The sequence below is a fragment of the Heptranchias perlo genome, chromosome 7, assembly GCF_035084215.1.
Source record: "Heptranchias perlo isolate sHepPer1 chromosome 7, sHepPer1.hap1, whole genome shotgun sequence".
Classification (NCBI taxonomy): Eukaryota; Metazoa; Chordata; class Chondrichthyes; order Hexanchiformes; family Hexanchidae; genus Heptranchias; species Heptranchias perlo.
The window spans coordinates 98,615,736-98,635,143 of NC_090331.1; the positions used below are offsets into that span (position 1 = coordinate 98,615,736).

Below are 19,408 nucleotides of genomic sequence, written 5' to 3' on the forward strand. Positions count from 1 at the left end.
CCTTTCCCCACTCACACAGCTCACAGATCCGCAGGAGTGAGAAATCCTTTCCCCCCTCACACAGCTCACGGATCCCCAGGAGAGAGAGATCCTTTCCCCACTCACACAGCTCACAGATGCCCGGGAGAGAGAGATCCTTTCCCCCCCTCACACAGCTCACAGATCCGCAGGAGAGAGAAATCCTTTCCCCACTCACACAGCTCACAGATCGCCGGGAGAGAGAGATCCTTTCCCCCCCTCACACAGCTCACAGATCCGCAGGAGAGAGAAATCCTTTCCCCACTCACACAGCTCAAAGATCCCCAGGAGAGAGAGATCCTTTCCCCACTCACACAGCTCACAGATCCGCAGGAGAGAGAAATCCTTTCCCCCCTCACACAGCTCACAGATCCCGGGAGAGAGAGATCCTTTCCCCGCTCACACAGCTCACAGATCCCCAGGAGAGAGAGATCCTTTCCCCCCTCACACAGCTCACAGATCCCTGGGAGAGAGAGATCCTTTCCCCGCTCATACAGCTCACAGATTCCCTGGAGAGAGAGAGATCCTTTCCCCATTCACACAGCTCACAGATCCCCAGGAGAGAGAGATCCTTTCCCTCCTCACACAGCTCACAGATCCCCAGGAGAGAGACCCTTTCCCAACTCACACAGCTCACAGATCCCCAGGAGAGAGAGATCCTTTCCCCACTCACACAGCTCACAGATCCCCAGGAGAGAGAGATCCTGTCCCCCCTCACACAGCTCCCAGATCACCAGGAGAGAGAGATTCTTTCCCCACTCACACAGCTCATGGGTCCCCAGGAGAGAGAGATCCTTTCCCCACTCTCACAGCTCACAGATCCCCAGGAGAGAGAGATCTTTTCCCCCCTCACATAGCTCACAGATACCCAGGAGAGAGAGATCCTTTCCCCCCTCACACAGCTCACAGATCCCCAGAAGAGAGAGAGAGAGATCCTTTCCCCACTCACACAGCTCAAAGATCCCCAGGAGAGAGAGATCCTTTCCCCAATCACACAGCTCACAGATTCCCGGGAGAGAGAGAGATCCTTTCACCCCTCACACAGCTCACAGATCCCCAGGAGAGAGAGATCCCTTCCCCACTCACACAGCTCACAGATCCCCGGGAGAGAGAGATCCTTTCCCCACTCACACAGCTCACAGATCCCCAGGAGAAAGAGATCCTTTCCCCCCTCACACAGCTCACAGATCCCCGGGAGAGGGAGAGATCCTTTCCCCCCTCACACAGCTCACAGATCCCCAGGAGAGAGAGATCCTTTCCCCACTCACACAGCTCATGGATCCCCAAGAGAGAGATCCTTTCCCCACTATCACAGCTCACAGATCCCCAGGAGAGATCTTTTCCCCCCCTCACACAACTCACAGATCCCCAGGAGAGAGAGATCCTTTCCCCACTCTCACAGCTCACAGATCACCGGGAGAGAGAGATCCTTTCCCCACTCACACAGCTCACAGATCGCCGGGAGAGAGAGATCCTTTCCCCACTCACACAGCTCACAGATCCCTGGGAGGGAGAGATCCTTTCCCCACTCACACAGCTCAAAGATCCCCAGGAGAGAGAGATCCTTTCCCCTCTCACACAGCTCACAGATCCCCGGGAGAGAGAGATCCTTTCCCCACTCTCACAGCTCACAGATCACCGGGAGAGAGAGATCCTTTCCCCACTCACACAGCTCACGGATCCCCGGGACAGAGAGATCTTTTCCCCCCTCACACAGCTCACAGATCGCCGGGAGAGAGAGATCCTTTCCCCACGCACACAGCTCACAGATCCCTGGGAGGGAGAGATCCTTTCCCCACTCACACAGCTCACAGATCCCCAGGAGAGAGAGATCCTTTCCCCCCTCACACAGCTCACAGATCCCCGGGAGAGAGAGATCCTTTCCCCCCTCACACAGCTCACAGATCCCGGGAGAGAGAGATCCTTTCCCAGTTCACACAGCTCACAGATCCCGGGAGAGAGAGTTATCCTTTCCCCCCTCACACAGCTCACAGATCCCGGGAGAGAGAGATCATTTCCCCGCTCACACAGCTCACAGATTCCTGGGAGAGAGAGAGATCCTTTCCCCATTCACACAGCTCACAGATCCCCAGGAGAGAGAGATCCTTTCCCAGCTCACACAGCTCACAGATCCCCAGGAGAGAGAGAGATCCTTTCCCAACTCACACAGCTCACAGATCCCCAGTAGAGAGAGATCCTTTCCCCACTCACACAGCTCACAGATCCCCGGGAGAGAGCTTTTCCCCTCTCACACAGCTCACAGATCCCCAGGAGAAAGAGATCCTTTCCCCCCACACACAGCTCACAGATCCCCGGGAGAGGGAGAGATCCTTTCCTCCCTCACACAGCTCACAGATCCCCAGGAGAGAGAGATCCTTTCCCCCCTCACACAGCTCATGGATCCCCAGGAGAGAGAGATGCTTTCCCCACTCTCACAGCTCACAGATCCCCAGGAGAGAGAGATCTTTTCCCCCCTCACATAGCTCACAGATACCCAGGAGAGAGAGATCCTTTCCCCACTCTCACAGATCATAGATCCCCGGGAGAGAGAGATCCTTTCCCCACTCACACAGCTAACGGATCCCCGGGAGAGAGAGATCTTTTCCCCCCTCACACAGCTCACAGATCCCCGGGAGAGAGAGATCATTTCCCCGCTCACACAGCTCACAGATTCCTGGGAGAGAGAGAGATCCTTTCCCCATTCACACAGCTCACAGATCCCCAGGAGAGAGAGATCCTTTCCCTCCTCACACAGCTCACAGATCCCCAGGAGAGAGAGAGATCCTTTCCCAACTCACACAGCTCACAGATCCCCAGTAGAGAGAGATCCTTTCCCCACTCACACAGCTCACAGATCCCCGGGAGAGAGCTTTTCCCCTCTCACACAGCTCACAGATCCCCAGGAGAAAGAGATCCTTTCCCCCCACACACAGCTCACAGATCCCCGGGAGAGGGAGAGATCCTTTCCTCCCTCACACAGCTCACAGATCCCCAGGAGAGAGAGATCCTTTCCCCACTCACACAGCTCATGGATCCCCAGGAGAGAGAGATGCTTTCCCCACTCTCACAGCTCACAGATCCCCAGGAGAGAGAGATCTTTTCCCCCCTCACATAGCTCACAGATACCCAGGAGAGAGAGATCCTTTCCCCACTCTCACAGATCATAGATCCCCGGGAGAGAGAGATCCTTTCCCCACTCACACAGCTAACGGATCCCCGGGAGAGAGAGATCTTTTCCCCCCTCACACAGCTCACAGATCCCCGGGAGAGAGAGATCCTTTCCCAGCTCACACAGCTCACAGATCACCAGGAGAGAGAGAGATCCTTTCTCCACTCACACAGCTCACGGATCCCCGGGAGAGAGAGATCCTTTCCCTCCTCACACAGCTCACAGATCCCTGGGAGAGAGTGATTCTTTCCCCACTCACACAGCTCAAAGATCCCGGGAGAGAGAGATCCTTTCCCCCCTCACACAGCTCACAAATCCCCAGGAGAGAGAAATCCTTTCCCCCCTCACACAGCTCACAGATCCCCAGGAGAGAGAGAGATCCTTTCCCCACTCACACAGCTCACAGATCCCCTGGAGAGAGAGATCCTTTCCCCCCTCACACAGCTCACAGATCCCTGGGAGAGAGAGAGATCCTTTCCCCCATCAGACAGCTCACGGATCCCTGGGAGGGAGAGATCCTTTCCCCACTCACACAGCTCACAGATCCCCTGGAGGGAGAGATCCTTTCCCCACTCACACAGCTCACAGATTCCCGGGAGAGAGAGAGATCCTTTCCCCACTCACACAGCTCACAGATCCCCGGGAGAGAGAGATCCTTTTCCCACTCACACAGCTCACAGATCCCCGGGAGAGAGAGATCCTTTCCCCACTAACACAGCTCGCAGATCCCTGGGAGAGAGAGATCCTTTCCCTCCTCACACAGCTCATAGATCCCCGGGAGAGAGAGATCCTTTCCCCCCTCACACAGCTCACAGATCCCCAGGAGAGGGAGAGATCCTTTCCCCGCTCAAGCAGATCACTGATCCCCGGGAGAGAGAGAGATCCTTTCCCCCCTCACACAGATCACAGATCCCCGGGAGAGAGAGAGATCCTTTCCCCCCTCACACAGATCACAGATCCCCGGGAGAGAGAGATCCTTTCCCCACTCACACAGCTCATGGATCCCCAGGAGAGAGAGATGCTTTCCCCACTCTCACAGCTCACAGATCCCCAGGAGAGAGAGAGATCTTTTCCCCCCTCACATAGCTCACAGATGCCCAGGAGAGAGAGATCCTTTCCCCACTCTCACAGATCATAGATCCCCGGGAGAGAGAGATCCTTTCCCCACTCACACAGCTCACAGATCCCTGGGAGGGAGAGATCCTTTCCCCCCTCACACAGCTCACAGATCCCCAGGAGAGAGAGATCCTTTCCCCATTCACACAGCTCACAGATCCCCGGGAGAGAGAGATCCTTTCCCCCCTCACACAGCTCACAGATCCCCAGGAGAGAGAGAGATCCTTTCCCCACTCACACAGCTCACAGATCTGCAGTAGAGAGAAATCCTTTCCCCCCTCACACAGCTCACAGATCCCCGGGAGAGAGAGATCCTTTCCCCGCTCACACAGCTCACAGATTCCCGGGAGAGAGAGAGATCCTTTCCCCCCTCACACAGCTCAGAGATCCCAAGGAGAGAGAGATCCTTTCCCTCCTCACACAGCTCACAGATCCCCAGGAGAGAGAGATCCTTTCCCCACTCACACAGCTCACAGATCCCCAGGAGAGAGAGAACCTTTCCCCACTCACACAGCTCACAGATCCCCAGGAGAAAGAGATCCTTTCCCCCCTCACACAGCTCACAGATCCCCAGAGAGAGAGATCCCTTCCCCACTCACACAGCTCACAGATCCCCGGGAGAGAGAGATCCTTTCCCCACTCACACAGCTCACAGATCCCCAGGAGAAAGAGATCCTTTCCCCCCTCACACAGCTCACAGATCCCCGGGAGAGGGAGAGATCCTTTCCCCCCTCACACAGCTCACAGATCCCCAGGAGAGAGAGATCCTTTCCCCACTCACACAGCTCATGGATCCCCAGGAGAGAGAGAGATCCTTTCCCCACTCATACAGATCACAGATCCCAGGGAGAGAGAGATCTTTTCCCCCCTCACACAGCTCACAGATCCCCAGGAGAGAGAGATCCTTTCCCCACTCTCACAGCTCACAGATCCCCAGGAGAGAGAGATCTTTTCCCCCCTCACACAGGTCCCAGATCTCCGGGAGAGAGAGATCCTTTCCCCACTCACACAGCTCACGGAGCCCCGGGAGAGAGAGATCCTTTCCCCCCTCACACAGCTCACAGATCCCCGGGAGAGAGAGATCCTTTCCCAGTTCACACAGCTCACAGATCCCCAGGAGAGTGAGAGATCCTTTCCCCACTCACACAGCTCACGGATCCCCGGGAGAGTGATCCTTTCCCCACTCACACAGCTCACGGATCCCCGGGAGAGAGAGATCCTTTCCCCACTCACACAGCTCACAGATCCCCAGGAGAGAGAGAGATCCTTTCCCCACTCACACAGCTCACGGATCCCCGGGAGAGAGAGAGATCCTTTCCCCACTCACACAGCTCATAGATCTCCGGGAGAGAGAGAGATCCTTTCCCCACTCACACAGCTCACAGATCCCCAGGAGAGAGAGAGATCCTTTCCCAGTTCACACAGCTCACAGATCCCCAGGAGAGTGAGAGATCCTTTCCCCACTCACACAGCTCACGGATCCCTGGGAGAGAGAGAGATCCTTTCCCCACTCTCACAGCTCACAGATCCGCAGGAGAGAGAGATCCTTTCCCCACTCACACAGCTCACGGATCCCCGGGAGAGAGAGAGATCCTTTCCCCACTCTCACAGCTCACAGATCCCCAGGAGAGAGAGTGATCCTTTCCCCACTCACACAGCTCACAGATCCCCAGGAGAGAGAGAGATCCTTTCCCCACTCTCACAGCTCACAGATCCCCAGGAGAGAGAGTGATCCTTTCCCCACTCACACAGCTCACGGATCCCCAGGAGAGAGTGATCCTTTCCCCACTCACACAGCTCACAGATCCCCAGGAGAGAGAGATCCTTTCCCCACTCACACAGCTCACGGATCCCCGGGAGAGAGAGAGATCCTTTCCCCACTCACACAGCTCACGGATCCCCAGGAGAGAGAGATCCTTTCCCCACTCACACAGCTCACGGATCCCCGGGAGAGAGAGAGATCCTTTCCCCACTCACACAGCTCACGGATCCCCGGGAGAGAGAGATATCCTTTCCCCACTCTCACAGCTCACAGATCCACAGGAGAGAGAGATCTTTTCCCCCCTCACACAGCTCACGGATCCCCGGGAGAGAGTGATCCTTTCCCCACTCACACAGCTCACGGATCCCCGGGAGAGAGAGAGATCCTTTCCCCACTCACACAGCTCACGGATCCCCGGGAGAGATAGATCCTTTCCCTCCTCACACAGCTCACAGATCCCCGGGAGAGAGAGATCCTTTCCACACTCACACAGCTCACAGATCCCGGGAAAGAGAGATTCTTTCCCCCCTCACACAGCTCACAGATCCCCAGGAGAGAGAGATCCTTTCCCCCTCACACAGCTCACAGATCCCCAGGAGAGAGAGAGATCCTTTCCACACTCACACAGTTCAGAGATCCCTAGGTGAGAGAGATCCTTTCCCTCCTCACACAGCTCACAGATCCCCAGGAGAGAGAGAGATCCTTTCCCCACTCACACAGCTCACAGATTCCCGGGAGAGAGAGAGATCCTTTCCCCCCTCACACAGCTCACAGATCCCCAGGAGAGAGAGATCCCTTCCCCACTCACACAGCTCACAAATCCCCGGGAGAGAGAGATCCTTTCCCCCCTCACACAACTCACAGATCCCCAGGAGAGAGAGATCCTTTCCCCACTCACACAGCTCATGGATCCCCAGGAGAGAGAGATCCTTTCCCCCCTCACACAGCTCACAGATCCCCAGGAGAGAGAGATCCTTTCCCCCCTCACACAGCTCACAGATCCCCAGGAGAGAGAGATCCTTTCCCCACTCACACAGCTCATGGATCCCCAGGAGAGAGAGATCCTTTCCCCACTATCACAGCTCACAGATCCCCAGGAGATATCTTTTCCCCCCTCACACAGCTCACAGATCCCCAGGAGAGAGATCCTTTTCCCACTCTCACAGCTCACAGATCACCGGGAGAGAGAGATCTTTTCCCCCCTCACACAGCTCACAGATCGCCGGGAGAAAGAGATCCTTTCCCCACTCACACAGCTCACAGATCCCTGGGAGGGCGAGATCCTTTCCCCACTCACACAGCTCAAAGATCCCCAGGAGAGGGAGATCCTTTCCCCACTCACACAGCTCACAAATCCCCGGGAGAGAGAGATCCTTTCCCCACTCACACAGCTCACAGATCCCCGGGAGAGAGAGATCCTTTCCCTCCTCGCACAGGTCCCAGATCCCCAGGAGAGAGAGATCCTTTCCCCACTCACACAGCTCACAGATCCGCAGGAGAGAGTAATCCTTTCCCCCCTCACACAGCTCACAGATCCCGGGAGAGAGAGATCCTTTCCCAGCTCACACAGCTCACAGATCCCCGGGAGAGAGAGATCCTTTCCCCCCTCACACAGCTCACAGATCCCCGGGAGAGAGAGATCCTTTCCCCGCTCACACAGCTCACAGATTCCCGGGAGAGAGAGAGATCCTTTCCCCATTCACACAGCTCACAGATCCCCAGGAGAGAGAGATCCTTTCCCTCCTCACACAGCTCACAGATCCCCAGGAGAGAGAGAGATCCTTTCCCAACTCACACAGCTCACAGATCCCCAGGAGAGAGAGATCCTTTCCCCACTCACACAGCTCACAGATCCCCAGGAGAGAGAGAGATCCTTTCCCAACTCACACAGCTCACAGATCCCCAGGAGAGAGAGATCCTTTCCCCACTCACACAGCTCACAGATCCCCAGGAGAGAGAGAGATCCTTTCCCCACTCACACAGCTCACAGATCCCCAGGAGAGAGAGAGATCCTTTCCACACTCACACAGCTCACAGATCCCCGGGAGAGAGAGATCCTTTCCCCACTCACACAGCTCACGGATCCCCGGGAGAGACAGATCCTTTCCCCACTCACACAGCTCACAGATCCCCGGGAGAGGGAGAGATCCTTTCCCCACACACACAGCTCACAGATCCCCGGGAGAGAGAGAGATCCTTTCCCCGCTCACACAGCTCACAGATTCCCGGGAGAGAGATCCTTTCCCCACTCACACAGCTCACAGATTCCCGGGAGAGAGAGAGATCCTTTCCCCCATCACACAGCTCACAGATCCCCAGGAGAGAGAGATCCCTTCCCCACTCACACAGCTCACAGATCCCCGGGAGAGAGAGACCCTTTCCCCACTATCACAGCTCACAGATCCCCAGGAGAGATCTTTTCCCCCCTCACACAGCTCACAGATCCCCAGGAGAGAGAGATCCTTTCCCCACTCTCACAGCTCACAGATCCCCAGGAGAGAGAGATCCTTTCCCCACTCACACAGCTCACGGATCCCCGGGAGAGAGAGATCTTTTCCCCCCTCACACAGCTCACAGATCGCCGGGAGAGAGAGATCCTTTCCCCACTCACACAGCTCACAGATCCCTGGGAGGGAGAGATCCTTTCCCCACTCACACAGCTCAAAGATCCCCAGGAGAGAGAGATCCTTTCCCCACTCACACAGCTCACAGATCCGAAGGAGAGAGAGAGATCCTTTCCCCACTCACACAGCTCACAGATCCCCGGGAGAGAGAGATCCTTTCCCCACTCTCACACAGCTCACGGATCCCCGGGAGAGAGAGATCCTTTCCCCCCCTCACACAGCTCACAGATCCGCAGGAGAGAGAAATCCTTTCCCCACTCACACAGCTCAAAGATCCCCAGGAGAGAGAGATCCTTTCCCCACTCACACAGATCCCAGATCCCAGGGAGTGAGAGAGATCCTTTCCCCGCTCACACAGCTCACAGATCCCCAGGAGAGAGAGATCCTTTCCCCCCTCACACAGCTCACAGATCCCTGGGAGAGAGAGATCCTTTCCCCGCTCATACAGCTCACAGATTCCCTGGAGAGAGAGAGATCCTTTCCCCATTCACACAGCTCACAGATCCCCAGGAGAGAGAGATCCTTTCCCTCCTCACACAGCTCACAGATCCCCAGGAGAGAGAGAGATCCTTTCCCAACTCACACAGCTCACAGATCCCCAGGAGAGAGAGATCCTTTCCCCACTCACACAGCTCACAGATCCCCAGGAGAGAGAGATCCTGTCCCCCCTCACACAGCTCACGGATCCCCGGGAGAGAGAGATCCTTTCCCCATTCACACAGCTCACGGATTCCCGGGAGAGAGAGATCCTGTCCCCCCTCACACAGCTCCCAGATCACCAGGAGAGAGAGATTCTTTCCCCACTCACACAGCTCATGGGTCCCCAGGAGAGAGAGATCCTTTCCCCACTCTCACAGCTCACAGATCCCCAGGAGAGAGAGATCTTTTCCCCCCTCACATAGCTCACAGATACCCAGGAGAGAGAGATCCTTTCCCCCCTCACACAGCTCACAGATCCCCAGAAGAGAGAGAGAGATCCTTTCCCCACTCACACAGCTCAAAGATCCCCAGGAGAGAGAGATCCTTTCCCCAATCACACAGCTCACAGATTCCCGGGAGAGAGAGAGATCCTTTCACCCCTCACACAGCTCACAGATCCCCAGGAGAGAGAGATCCCTTCCCCACTCACACAGCTCACAGATCCCCGGGAGAGAGAGATCCTTTCCCCACTCACACAGCTCACAGATCCCCAGGAGAAAGAGATCCTTTCCCCCCTCACACAGCTCACAGATCCCCGGGAGAGGGAGAGATCCTTTCCCCCCTCACACAGCTCACAGATCCCCAGGAGAGAGAGATCCTTTCCCCACTCACACAGCTCATGGATCCCCAAGAGAGAGATCCTTTCCCCACTATCACAGCTCACAGAACCCCAGGAGAGATCTTTTCCCCCCCTCACACAACTCACAGATCCCCAGGAGAGAGAGATCCTTTCCCCACTCTCACAGCTCACAGATCACCGGGAGAGAGAGATCCTTTCCCCACTCACACAGCTCACAGATCGCCGGGAGAGAGAGATCCTTTCCCCACTCACACAGCTCACAGATCCCCAGGAGAGAGAGATCCTTTCCCCACTCACACAGCTCAAAGATCCCCAGGAGAGAGAGATCCTTTCCCCTCTCACACAGCTCACAGATCCCCGGGAGAGAGAGATCCTTTCCCCACTCTCACAGCTCACAGATCACCGGGAGAGAGAGATCCTTTCCCCACTCACACAGCTCACGGATCCCCGGGACAGAGAGATCTTTTCCCCCCTCACACAGCTCACAGATCGCCGGGAGAGAGAGATCCTTTCCCCACGCACACAGCTCACAGATCCCTGGGAGGGAGAGATCCTTTCCCCACTCACACAGCTCACAGATCCCCAGGAGAGAGAGATCCTTTCCCCTCTCACACAGCTCACAGATCCCCGGGAGAGAGAGATCCTTTCCCCCCTCACACAGCTCACAGATCCCGGGAGAGAGAGATCCTTTCCCAGTTCACACAGCTCACAGATCCCGGGAGAGAGAGTTATCCTTTCCCCCCTCACACAGCTCACAGATTCCTGGGAGAGAGAGAGATCCTTTCCCCATTCACACAGCTCACAGATCCCCAGTAGAGAGAGATCCTTTCCCAGCTCACACAGCTCACAGATCCCCAGGAGAGAGAGAGATCCTTTCCCAACTCACACAGCTCACAGATCCCCAGTAGAGAGAGATCCTTTCCCCACTCACACAGCTCACAGATCCCCGGGAGAGAGCTTTTCCCCTCTCACACAGCTCACAGATCCCCAGGAGAAAGAGATCCTTTCCCCCCACACACAGCTCACAGATCCCCGGGAGAGGGAGAGATCCTTTCCCCCCTCACACAGCTCACAGATCCCCAGGAGAGAGAGATCCTTTCCCCCCTCACACAGCTCACAGATCACCAGGAGAGAGAGAGCTCCTTTCCCCCCTCACACAGCTCACAGATCCCCAGGAGAGAGAGATCCATTCCCCCTTCACACAGCTCATGGATCCCCAGGAGAGAGAGATGCTTTCCCCCCTCACACAGCTCACAGATCCCAGGAGAGAGAGATCCATTCCCCCCTCACACAGCTCATGGATCCCCAGGAGAGAGAGATGCTTTCCCCACTCTCACAGCTCACAGATCCCCAGGAGAGAGAGAGATCCTTTCCCCCCTCACACAGCTCACGGATCCCCAGGAGAGAGAGAGATCCTTTCCCCACTCACACAGCTCACAGATACCCAGGAGAGAGAGAGATCCTTTCCCCACTCACATAGCTCACAGATCCCCAGGAGAGAGAGAGATCCTTTCCCCACTCACATAGCTCACGGATCCCCAGGAGAGAGAGAGATCCTTTCCCCACTCACATAGCTCACAGATCCCCAGGAGAGAGAGAGATCCTTTCCCCACTCACACAGCTCACAGATACCCAGGAGAGAGAGATCCTTTCCCCACTCTCACAGCTCACAGATCCCCAGGAGAGAGAGATCTTTTCCCCCCTCACATAGCTCACAGATACCCAGGAGAGAGAGATCCTTTCCCCACTCTCACAGATCATAGATCCCCGGGAGAGAGAGATCCTTTCCCCACTCACACAGCTAACGGATCCCCGGGAGAGAGAGATCTTTTCCCCCCTCACACAGCTCACAGATCCCCGGGAGAGAGAGATCATTTCCCCGCTCACACAGCTCACTGATTCCTGGGAGAGAGAGAGATCCTTTCCCCATTCACACAGCTCACAGATCCCCAGGAGAGAGAGATCCTTTCCCCACTCACACAGCTCACAGATCCCCGGGAGAGAGAGATCCTTTCCCCCCACACACAGCTCACAGATCCCCGGGAGAGAGTGAGATCCTTTCCTCCCTCACACAGCTCACAGATCCCCAGGAGAGAGAGATCCTTTCCCCACTCACACAGCTCATGGATCCCCAGGAGAGAGAGATCTTTTCCCCCCTCACATAGCTCACAGATCCCCAGGAGAGAGAGAGATGCTTTCCCCACTCGCACAGCTCATGGATCCCCAGGAGAGAGAGATCTTTTCCCCACTCACACAGCTCATGGATCCCCAGGAGAGAGAGATCTTTTCCCCCCTCACACAGCTCACGGATCCCCGGGAGAGAGAGAGATGCTTTCCCCACTCTCACAGCTCACAGATCCCCAGGAGAGAGAGATCTTTTCCCCCCTCACATAGCTCACAGATACCCAGGAGAGAGAGATCCTTTCCCCACTCTCACAGATCATAGATCCCCGGGAGAGAGAGATCCTTTCCCCACTCACACAGCTAACGGATCCCCGGGAGAGAGAGATCTTTTCCCCCCTCACACAGCTCACAGATCCCCGGGAGAGAGAGATCCTTTCCCAGCTCACACAGCTCACAGATCACCAGGAGAGAGAGAGATCCTTTCTCCACTCACACAGCTCACGGATCCCCGGGAGAGAGAGATCCTTTCCCTCCTCACACAGCTCACAGATCCCTGGGAGAGAGAGATTCTTTCCCCACTCACACAGCTCAAAGATCCCGGGAGAGAGAGAGATCCTTTCCCCCCTCACACAGCTCACAGATCCCCGGGAGAGAGAGATCCTTTCCCCCCTCACACAGCTCACAGATCCCCGGGAGAGAGAGATACTTTCCCCCCTCACACAGCTCACAGATCCCCAGGAGAGAGAGATCCTTTCCCCCCTCACACAGCTCACAAATCCCCAGGAGAGAGAAATCCTTTCCCCCCTCACACAGCTCACAGATCCCCAGGAGAGAGAGAGATCCTTTACCCACTCACACAGCTCTCAGATCCCGAGGAGAGAGAGAGATCCTTTCCCCACTCACACAGCTCACAGATCCCCTGGAGAGAGAGATCCTTTCCCCCCTCACACAGCTCACAGATCCCTGGGAGAGAGAGAGATCCTTTCCCCCATCAGACAGCTCACGGATCCCTGGGAGGGAGAGATCCTTTCCCCACTCACACAGCTCACAGATCCCCTGGAGGGAGAGATCCTTTCCCCACTCACACAGCTCACAGATTCCCGGGAGAGAGAGAGATCCTTTCCCCACTCACACAGCTCACAGATCCCCGGGAGAGAGAGATCCTTTTCCCACTCACACAGCTCACAGATCCCCGGGAGAGAGAGATCCTTTCCCCACTAACACAGCTCGCAGATCCCTGGGAGAGAGAGATCCTTTCCCTCCTCACACAGCTCATAGATCCCCGGGAGAGAGAGATCCTTTCCCCCCTCACACAGCTCACAGATCCCCAGGAGAGGGAGAGATCCTTTCCCCGCTCAAGCAGATCACTGATCCCCGGGAGAGAGAGAGATCCTTTCCCCCCTCACACAGATCACAGATCCCCGGGAGAGAGAGAGATCCTTTCCCCCCTCACACAGATCACAGATCCCCGGGAGAGAGAGATCCTTTCCCCACTCACACAGCTCATGGATCCCCAGGAGAGAGAGATGCTTTCCCCACTCTCACAGCTCACAGATCCCCAGGAGAGAGAGAGATCTTTTCCCCCCTCACATAGCTCACAGATGCCCAGGAGAGAGAGATCCTTTCCCCACTCTCACAGATCATAGATCCCCGGGAGAGAGAGATCCTTTCCCCACTCACACAGCTCACGGATCCCCGGGAGAGAGAGATCTTTTCCCCCCTCACACAGCTCACAGATCCCCGGGAGAGAGAGATCCTTTCCCAGCTCACACAGCTCACAGATCCCCAGGAGAGAGAGAGATCCTTTCTCCACTCACACAGCTCACGGATCCCCGGGAGAGAGAGATCCTTTCCCTCCTCACACAGCTCACAGATCCCTGGGAGAGAGAGATCCTTTCCCCACTCACACAGCTCAAAGATCCCGGGAGAGAGAGATCCTTTCCCCCCTCACACAGCTCACAGATCCCCAGGAGAGAGAAATCCTATCCCCCCTCACACAGCTCACAGATCCCCAGGAGAGAGAGAGATCCTTTACCCACTCACACAGCTCTCAGATCCCCAGGAGAGAGAGAGATCCTTTCCCCACTCACACAGCTCACAGATCCCCTGGAGAGAGAGATCCTTTCCCCCCTCACACAGCTCACAGATCCCTGGGAGAGAGAGAGATCCTTTCCCCCATCAGACAGCTCACGGATCCCTGGGAGGGAGAGATCCTTTCCCCACTCACACAGCTCACAGATCCCCTGGAGGGAGAGATCCTTTCCCCACTCACACAGCTCACAGATCCCCGGGAGAGAGAGAGATCCTTTCCCCACTCACACAGCTCACAGATCCCCGGGAGAGAGAGATCCTTTTCCCACTCACACAGCTCACAGATCCCCGGGAGAGAGAGATCCTTTCCCCACGAACACAGCTCGCAGATCCCTGGGAGAGAGAGATCCTTTCCCTCCTCACACAGCTCATAGATCCCCGGGAGAGAGAGATCCTTTCCCCCCTCACACAGCTCACAGATCCCCGGGAGAGGGAGAGATCCTTTCCCCGCTCAAGCAGATCACTGATCCCCGGGAGAGAGAGAGATCCTTTCCCCCCTCACACAGATCACAGATCCCCGGGAGAGAGAGATCCTTTCCCCACTCACACAGCTCACAGATCCCCAGGAGAGAGAGATCCTTTCCCCACTCACAGAGCTCACAGATCCCCGGGAGAGAGAGAGATCCTTTCCCCCCTCACACAGCTCACAGATCCCCGGGAGAGAGATATCCTTTCCCCACTCACACAGCTCATGGATCCCCGGGAGAGAGAGAGATCCTTTCCCCACTCACACAGCTCACAGATCCCCAGGAGAGAGAGATCCTTTCCCCACTCACACAGCTCACAGATCCCCAGGAGAGAGAGAGCCTTTCCCCACTCACACAGCTCACAGATCCCCAGGAGAGAGAGATCCTTTCCCCACTCACACAGATCACAGATCCCAGGGATAGAGAGAGATCCTTTCCCCACTCACACAGATCACAGATCCCCAGGAGAGAGAGATCCTTTCCCCACTCACACAGATCACAGATCCCTAGGAGAGAGAGATCCTTTCCCCACTCACACAGCTCACAGATCCCCAGGAGAGAGAGAGATCCTTTCCCCACTCACACAGCTCACAGATCCCCGAGAGAGAGAGATCCTTTCCCCACTCACACAGCTCGCCGATCCCCAGGAGAGAGAGATCCTTTCCCCACTCACACAGCTCACAGATCCCCAGGAGTGAGAGATCCTTTCCCCACTCACACAGCTCACAGATCCCCGGGAGAGAGAGATCCTTTCCCCCCTCACACAGCTCACAGATCCCCAGGAGAGAGAGATCCTTTCCCCACTCACACAGCTCACAGATTCCCGGGAGAGAGAGATCCTTTCCCCCCTCACACAGATCCCCGGGAGAGAGAGATCCTTTCCCCCCTCACACAGCTCACAGATCCCCAGGAGAGAGAGATCCTTTCCCCCCTCACCCAGATCCCCGGGAGAGAGAGATCCTTTCCCCCCTCACACAGCTCACAGATCCCCAGGAGAGAGAGATCCTTTCCCCACTCACACAGCTCACAGATCCCCAGGAGAGAGAGATCCTTTCCCCCCTCACCCAGATCCCCGGGAGAGAGAGATCCTTTCCCCCCTCACACAGCTCACAGATCCCCAGGAGAGAGAGATCCTTTCCCCACTCACACAGCTCACGGATCCCCGGGAGAGAGAGATCCTTTCCCCACTCACACAGATCACAGATCCCCGGGAGAGAGAGATCCTTTCCCCCCTCACACAGATCCCCGGGCGAGGACACTGCACTTTCCCCAGCTCACCATGAGAGGAAGGTTCTGCACTATAGCCCATAAATCCGATGTGGGCATGTTTAAATCTCATGTGCGATGTTCGTTCACCCCCAGAGCAAATCCTGGGCCAATATCTCTGTGCTGCAGACTTCTGTCTGGGTGGGACAGGGAGGTGAGGGGAGAGCTTGAGGAAGGGCTAAAATTCCACGTCTATAATTTCATTGTCAAAGTGGTTGAGGAGGAATTTCACTCCCTTTTGTTGGGACCCCTCTGGAAGGGACCTCAAGCCCACGACCGCTGATCATCGGTCATGCAATCGCTGTCTCCAGGCCTGGTGATGAGCTGTCCCTCCAGCGTACACACGTAAGCCCCTCTCCCCGACATACTCATCGTGAATCAAGGTCTCCCTAAAACAGCAGAGTCATGTGCTTGAAGTGAATGGAGATAGCTCTTCACCACTGATGGCCCTTCGAAGGACTTTGAGACCGATGTTTGGAGGACTGAGCTTAAAGACACTCGAAATAGTTACTTTCTTTTCAAATTCTGTACAAAGGGCCAAGATCTGTGATGCAGGACACAGTGGCTGGAGAGAATATAGGAGTCACAGTGAGTCAGGAACATAAGAACATAAGAAATAGGAGCAGGAGTAGGCCATCCGGCCCCTCGAGTCTGCTCCACCATTCAATCAGATCATGGCTGATCTCCACTTTCCTACCCGATTCCCATATCCAAAGATTCACAACCCTCTGAATGAAGAAATTTCTCCTCATCTCAGTACTAAATGGCCGACCCCTTATCCTGAGACTGTGCCCTCCAGTTCTAGACTCTCCAGCCATGGGAAACAGCCTCTCAGAATCTACCCTGTCAAGCCCCTTAATAATGGGGAACGAGTTGGAGAGTGGGATTAGACTGGGTGGGATATTGAAGGGTACGGGGAGTGAGCAGGAGAGTGGGATTAGACTGGGTGGGATATTAAAGGGTATGGGGAGTCAGTTGGAGAGTGGGATTAGACTGGGTGGGATATTAAAGGGTATGGGGAGTGAGTTGGAGAGTGGGATTAGACTGGGTGGGATATTAAAGGGTATGGGGAGTCAGTTGGAGAGTGGGATTAGACTGGGTGGGATATTAAAGGGTGTGGGGAGTGAGTTGGAGAGTGGGATTAGACTGGGGGGAATATTGAAGGGTCTGGGCTATCCTTTAATATCCCATCCAGTCTAATTCCACTCTCCTGCTCACTCCCAATACCTTTTTTCTTTAATTATCCAGGGAGCTCTAGTTTTGGATGCCCTTCCTTTCCCCCTTTTGGGAATGTGTCGACTCTGTACCCAAACTATCCCCTCTTTGAAGGCCTCTCATTGCTCATTTACTGGAGCTGGATTTGAACCCAGGTCCCAGAGGTGAAAGGTCAAGTGCGCTAACTGGTTCTCGAGGCTCCATCACACGCCACCGAGGATTCTAATGCAGGAAATCACTTACTGAACTTCTTGTGCTTCCGTCTTGCTTTTCTCTGGATCACCAATTCAAATAACAGGAAGACGTGACTGAATATGATAAAGGGAGGGGGTGCGGGCGGGCGGCAGTAATACTCCTCAATCAGGGGGTACCTCTGGAACTTCCAGATCTTGTCTGTGTTGTCCTGGACCACTTGAAAGGTATAGCTGAGGAAAGAAAGACCAGAGAGAAGGTGAAAGGTGAGTGAGGTGCTTAAACATCTCTGCGTTTCGTGGAGGACCTGGAGTCCACAGGACAATCTCCGGCCGCCCAAAAGCACAAACAAGGGTTTATTTTTTCTCCAAAGATTCCCCTCCATTCCCACAGGATCACTAAGGTCCAAGGCCCATTGAATTATACAATGTTCCAGAACAGAAACTGGCCCATCGAGTCTGTGTTGGTGTTTATCCCCACACAACCCACTGAATCTAAACTCTCTCTCCGACTCGCTCCCCATACCCTTTAATATCCCACCTGATCTAATCCCACTCTCCCCCCTCACCCTTTAATATCCCACTTGATTTAATCCCACTCCCCCCTTCACTCCCCAGACCCTTTAATATCCCACCCAGTCTAATCCCACTCTCCTGCTCATTCCCCATACCCTTTAATATCCCACTCAGTCTAATCCCACTCTCCTGCTCACTCCCCATAAGAACATAAGAAATAGGAGCAGGAGTAGGCCAATCGGCCCCTCAAGCCTGCTCCGCCATTCAATAAGATCATGGCTGATCTGATCCTAACCTCAAATCTAAATTCATGTCCAATTTCCTGCCCGCTCCCCGTAACCCCGAATTCCCTTTACTTCGAGGAAACTGTCTATTTCTGTTTTAAATTTATTTAATGATGCAGCTTCCACAGGCAGCAAATTCCACAGACCTACTACCCTCTGAGTGAAGAAGTTTCTCCTCATCTCAGTTTTGAAGGAGCAGCCCCTTATTCTAAGATTATGCCCCCTAGTTCTAGTTTCACCCATCCTTGGGAACATCCTTACCGCATCCACCCGATCAAGCCCCTTCACAATCTTATATGTTTCAATAAGATCGCCTCTCATTCTTCTGAACTCCAATGAGTAGAGTCCCAATCTACTCAACCTCTCCTCATATGTCCGCCCCCTCATCCCCGGGATTAACCGAGTGAACCTTCTTTGTACTGCCTCGAGAGCAAGTATGTCTTTTCTTAAGTATGGACACCAAAACTGTACGCAGCATTCCAGGTGCGGTCTCACCAATACCTTATATAACTGCAGCAATACCTCCCTGTTTTTATATTCTATCCCCCTAGCAATAAAAGCCAACATTCCGTTGGCTTTCTTGATCACCTGCTGCACCTGCATACTAACTTTTTGATTTTCTTGCACGAGGACCCCCAGATCCCTTTGTACTGCAGTACTTTCCAGTTTCTCGCCATTAAGATAATAACTTGCTCTCTGATTTTTCCTGCCAAAGTGCATAACCTCACATTTTCCAATATTGTATTGCATCTGCCAAATCTCCGCCCACTCACCCAGCCATACCCTTCAATATCCCAGCCAGTCGAATCCCACTCTCCTGCTCACTCCCCATTTTTTTTTTTTTTATTCGTTCACGGGATGTGGGCGTCGCTGGCGAGGCCAACATTTATTGCCCATCCCTAATTGCACTCGAGAAGGTGGTAGTGAGCCGCCTTCTTGAACTGTTGCAGTGCGTGTGGTGAAGGTTCTCCCACAGTGCTGTTAGGAAGGGAGTTCCAGGATTTTGACCCAGCGACGATGAAGGAACGACGATATATTTCCAAGTCGGGATGATGTGTGACTTGGAGGGGAACGTGCAGGTGGTGTTGTTCCCATGTGCCTGCTGCTCTTGTCCTTCTAGGTGGTAGAGGTCGCGGGTTTGGGAGGTGCTGTCGAAGAAGCCTTGGCGAGTTGCTGCAGTGCATCCTGTGGATGGTACACATTGCAGCCACAGTGCGCCGGTGGTGAAGGGAGTGAATGTTTAGGGTGATGGATGGGGTGCCAATCAAGCGGGCTGCTTTATCTTG

At 54.9% G+C, this 19,408-nt stretch overlaps 1 protein-coding gene across 1 annotated transcript in view; it reads right to left on the minus strand.

The window, feature by feature from the left end:
- The window catches only part of LOC137323418 (transient receptor potential cation channel subfamily M member 2-like), a 199,687-nt gene that overhangs the window by 168,044 nt on the left and 12,235 nt on the right, over positions 1-19,408 (minus strand). The window contains exon 4 of the mRNA XM_067986895.1: positions 17,375-17,556. Coding sequence (XP_067842996.1) covers positions 17,375-17,556 — 182 coding nt within the window. The remainder of the gene's footprint in view (positions 1-17,374; positions 17,557-19,408) is intronic.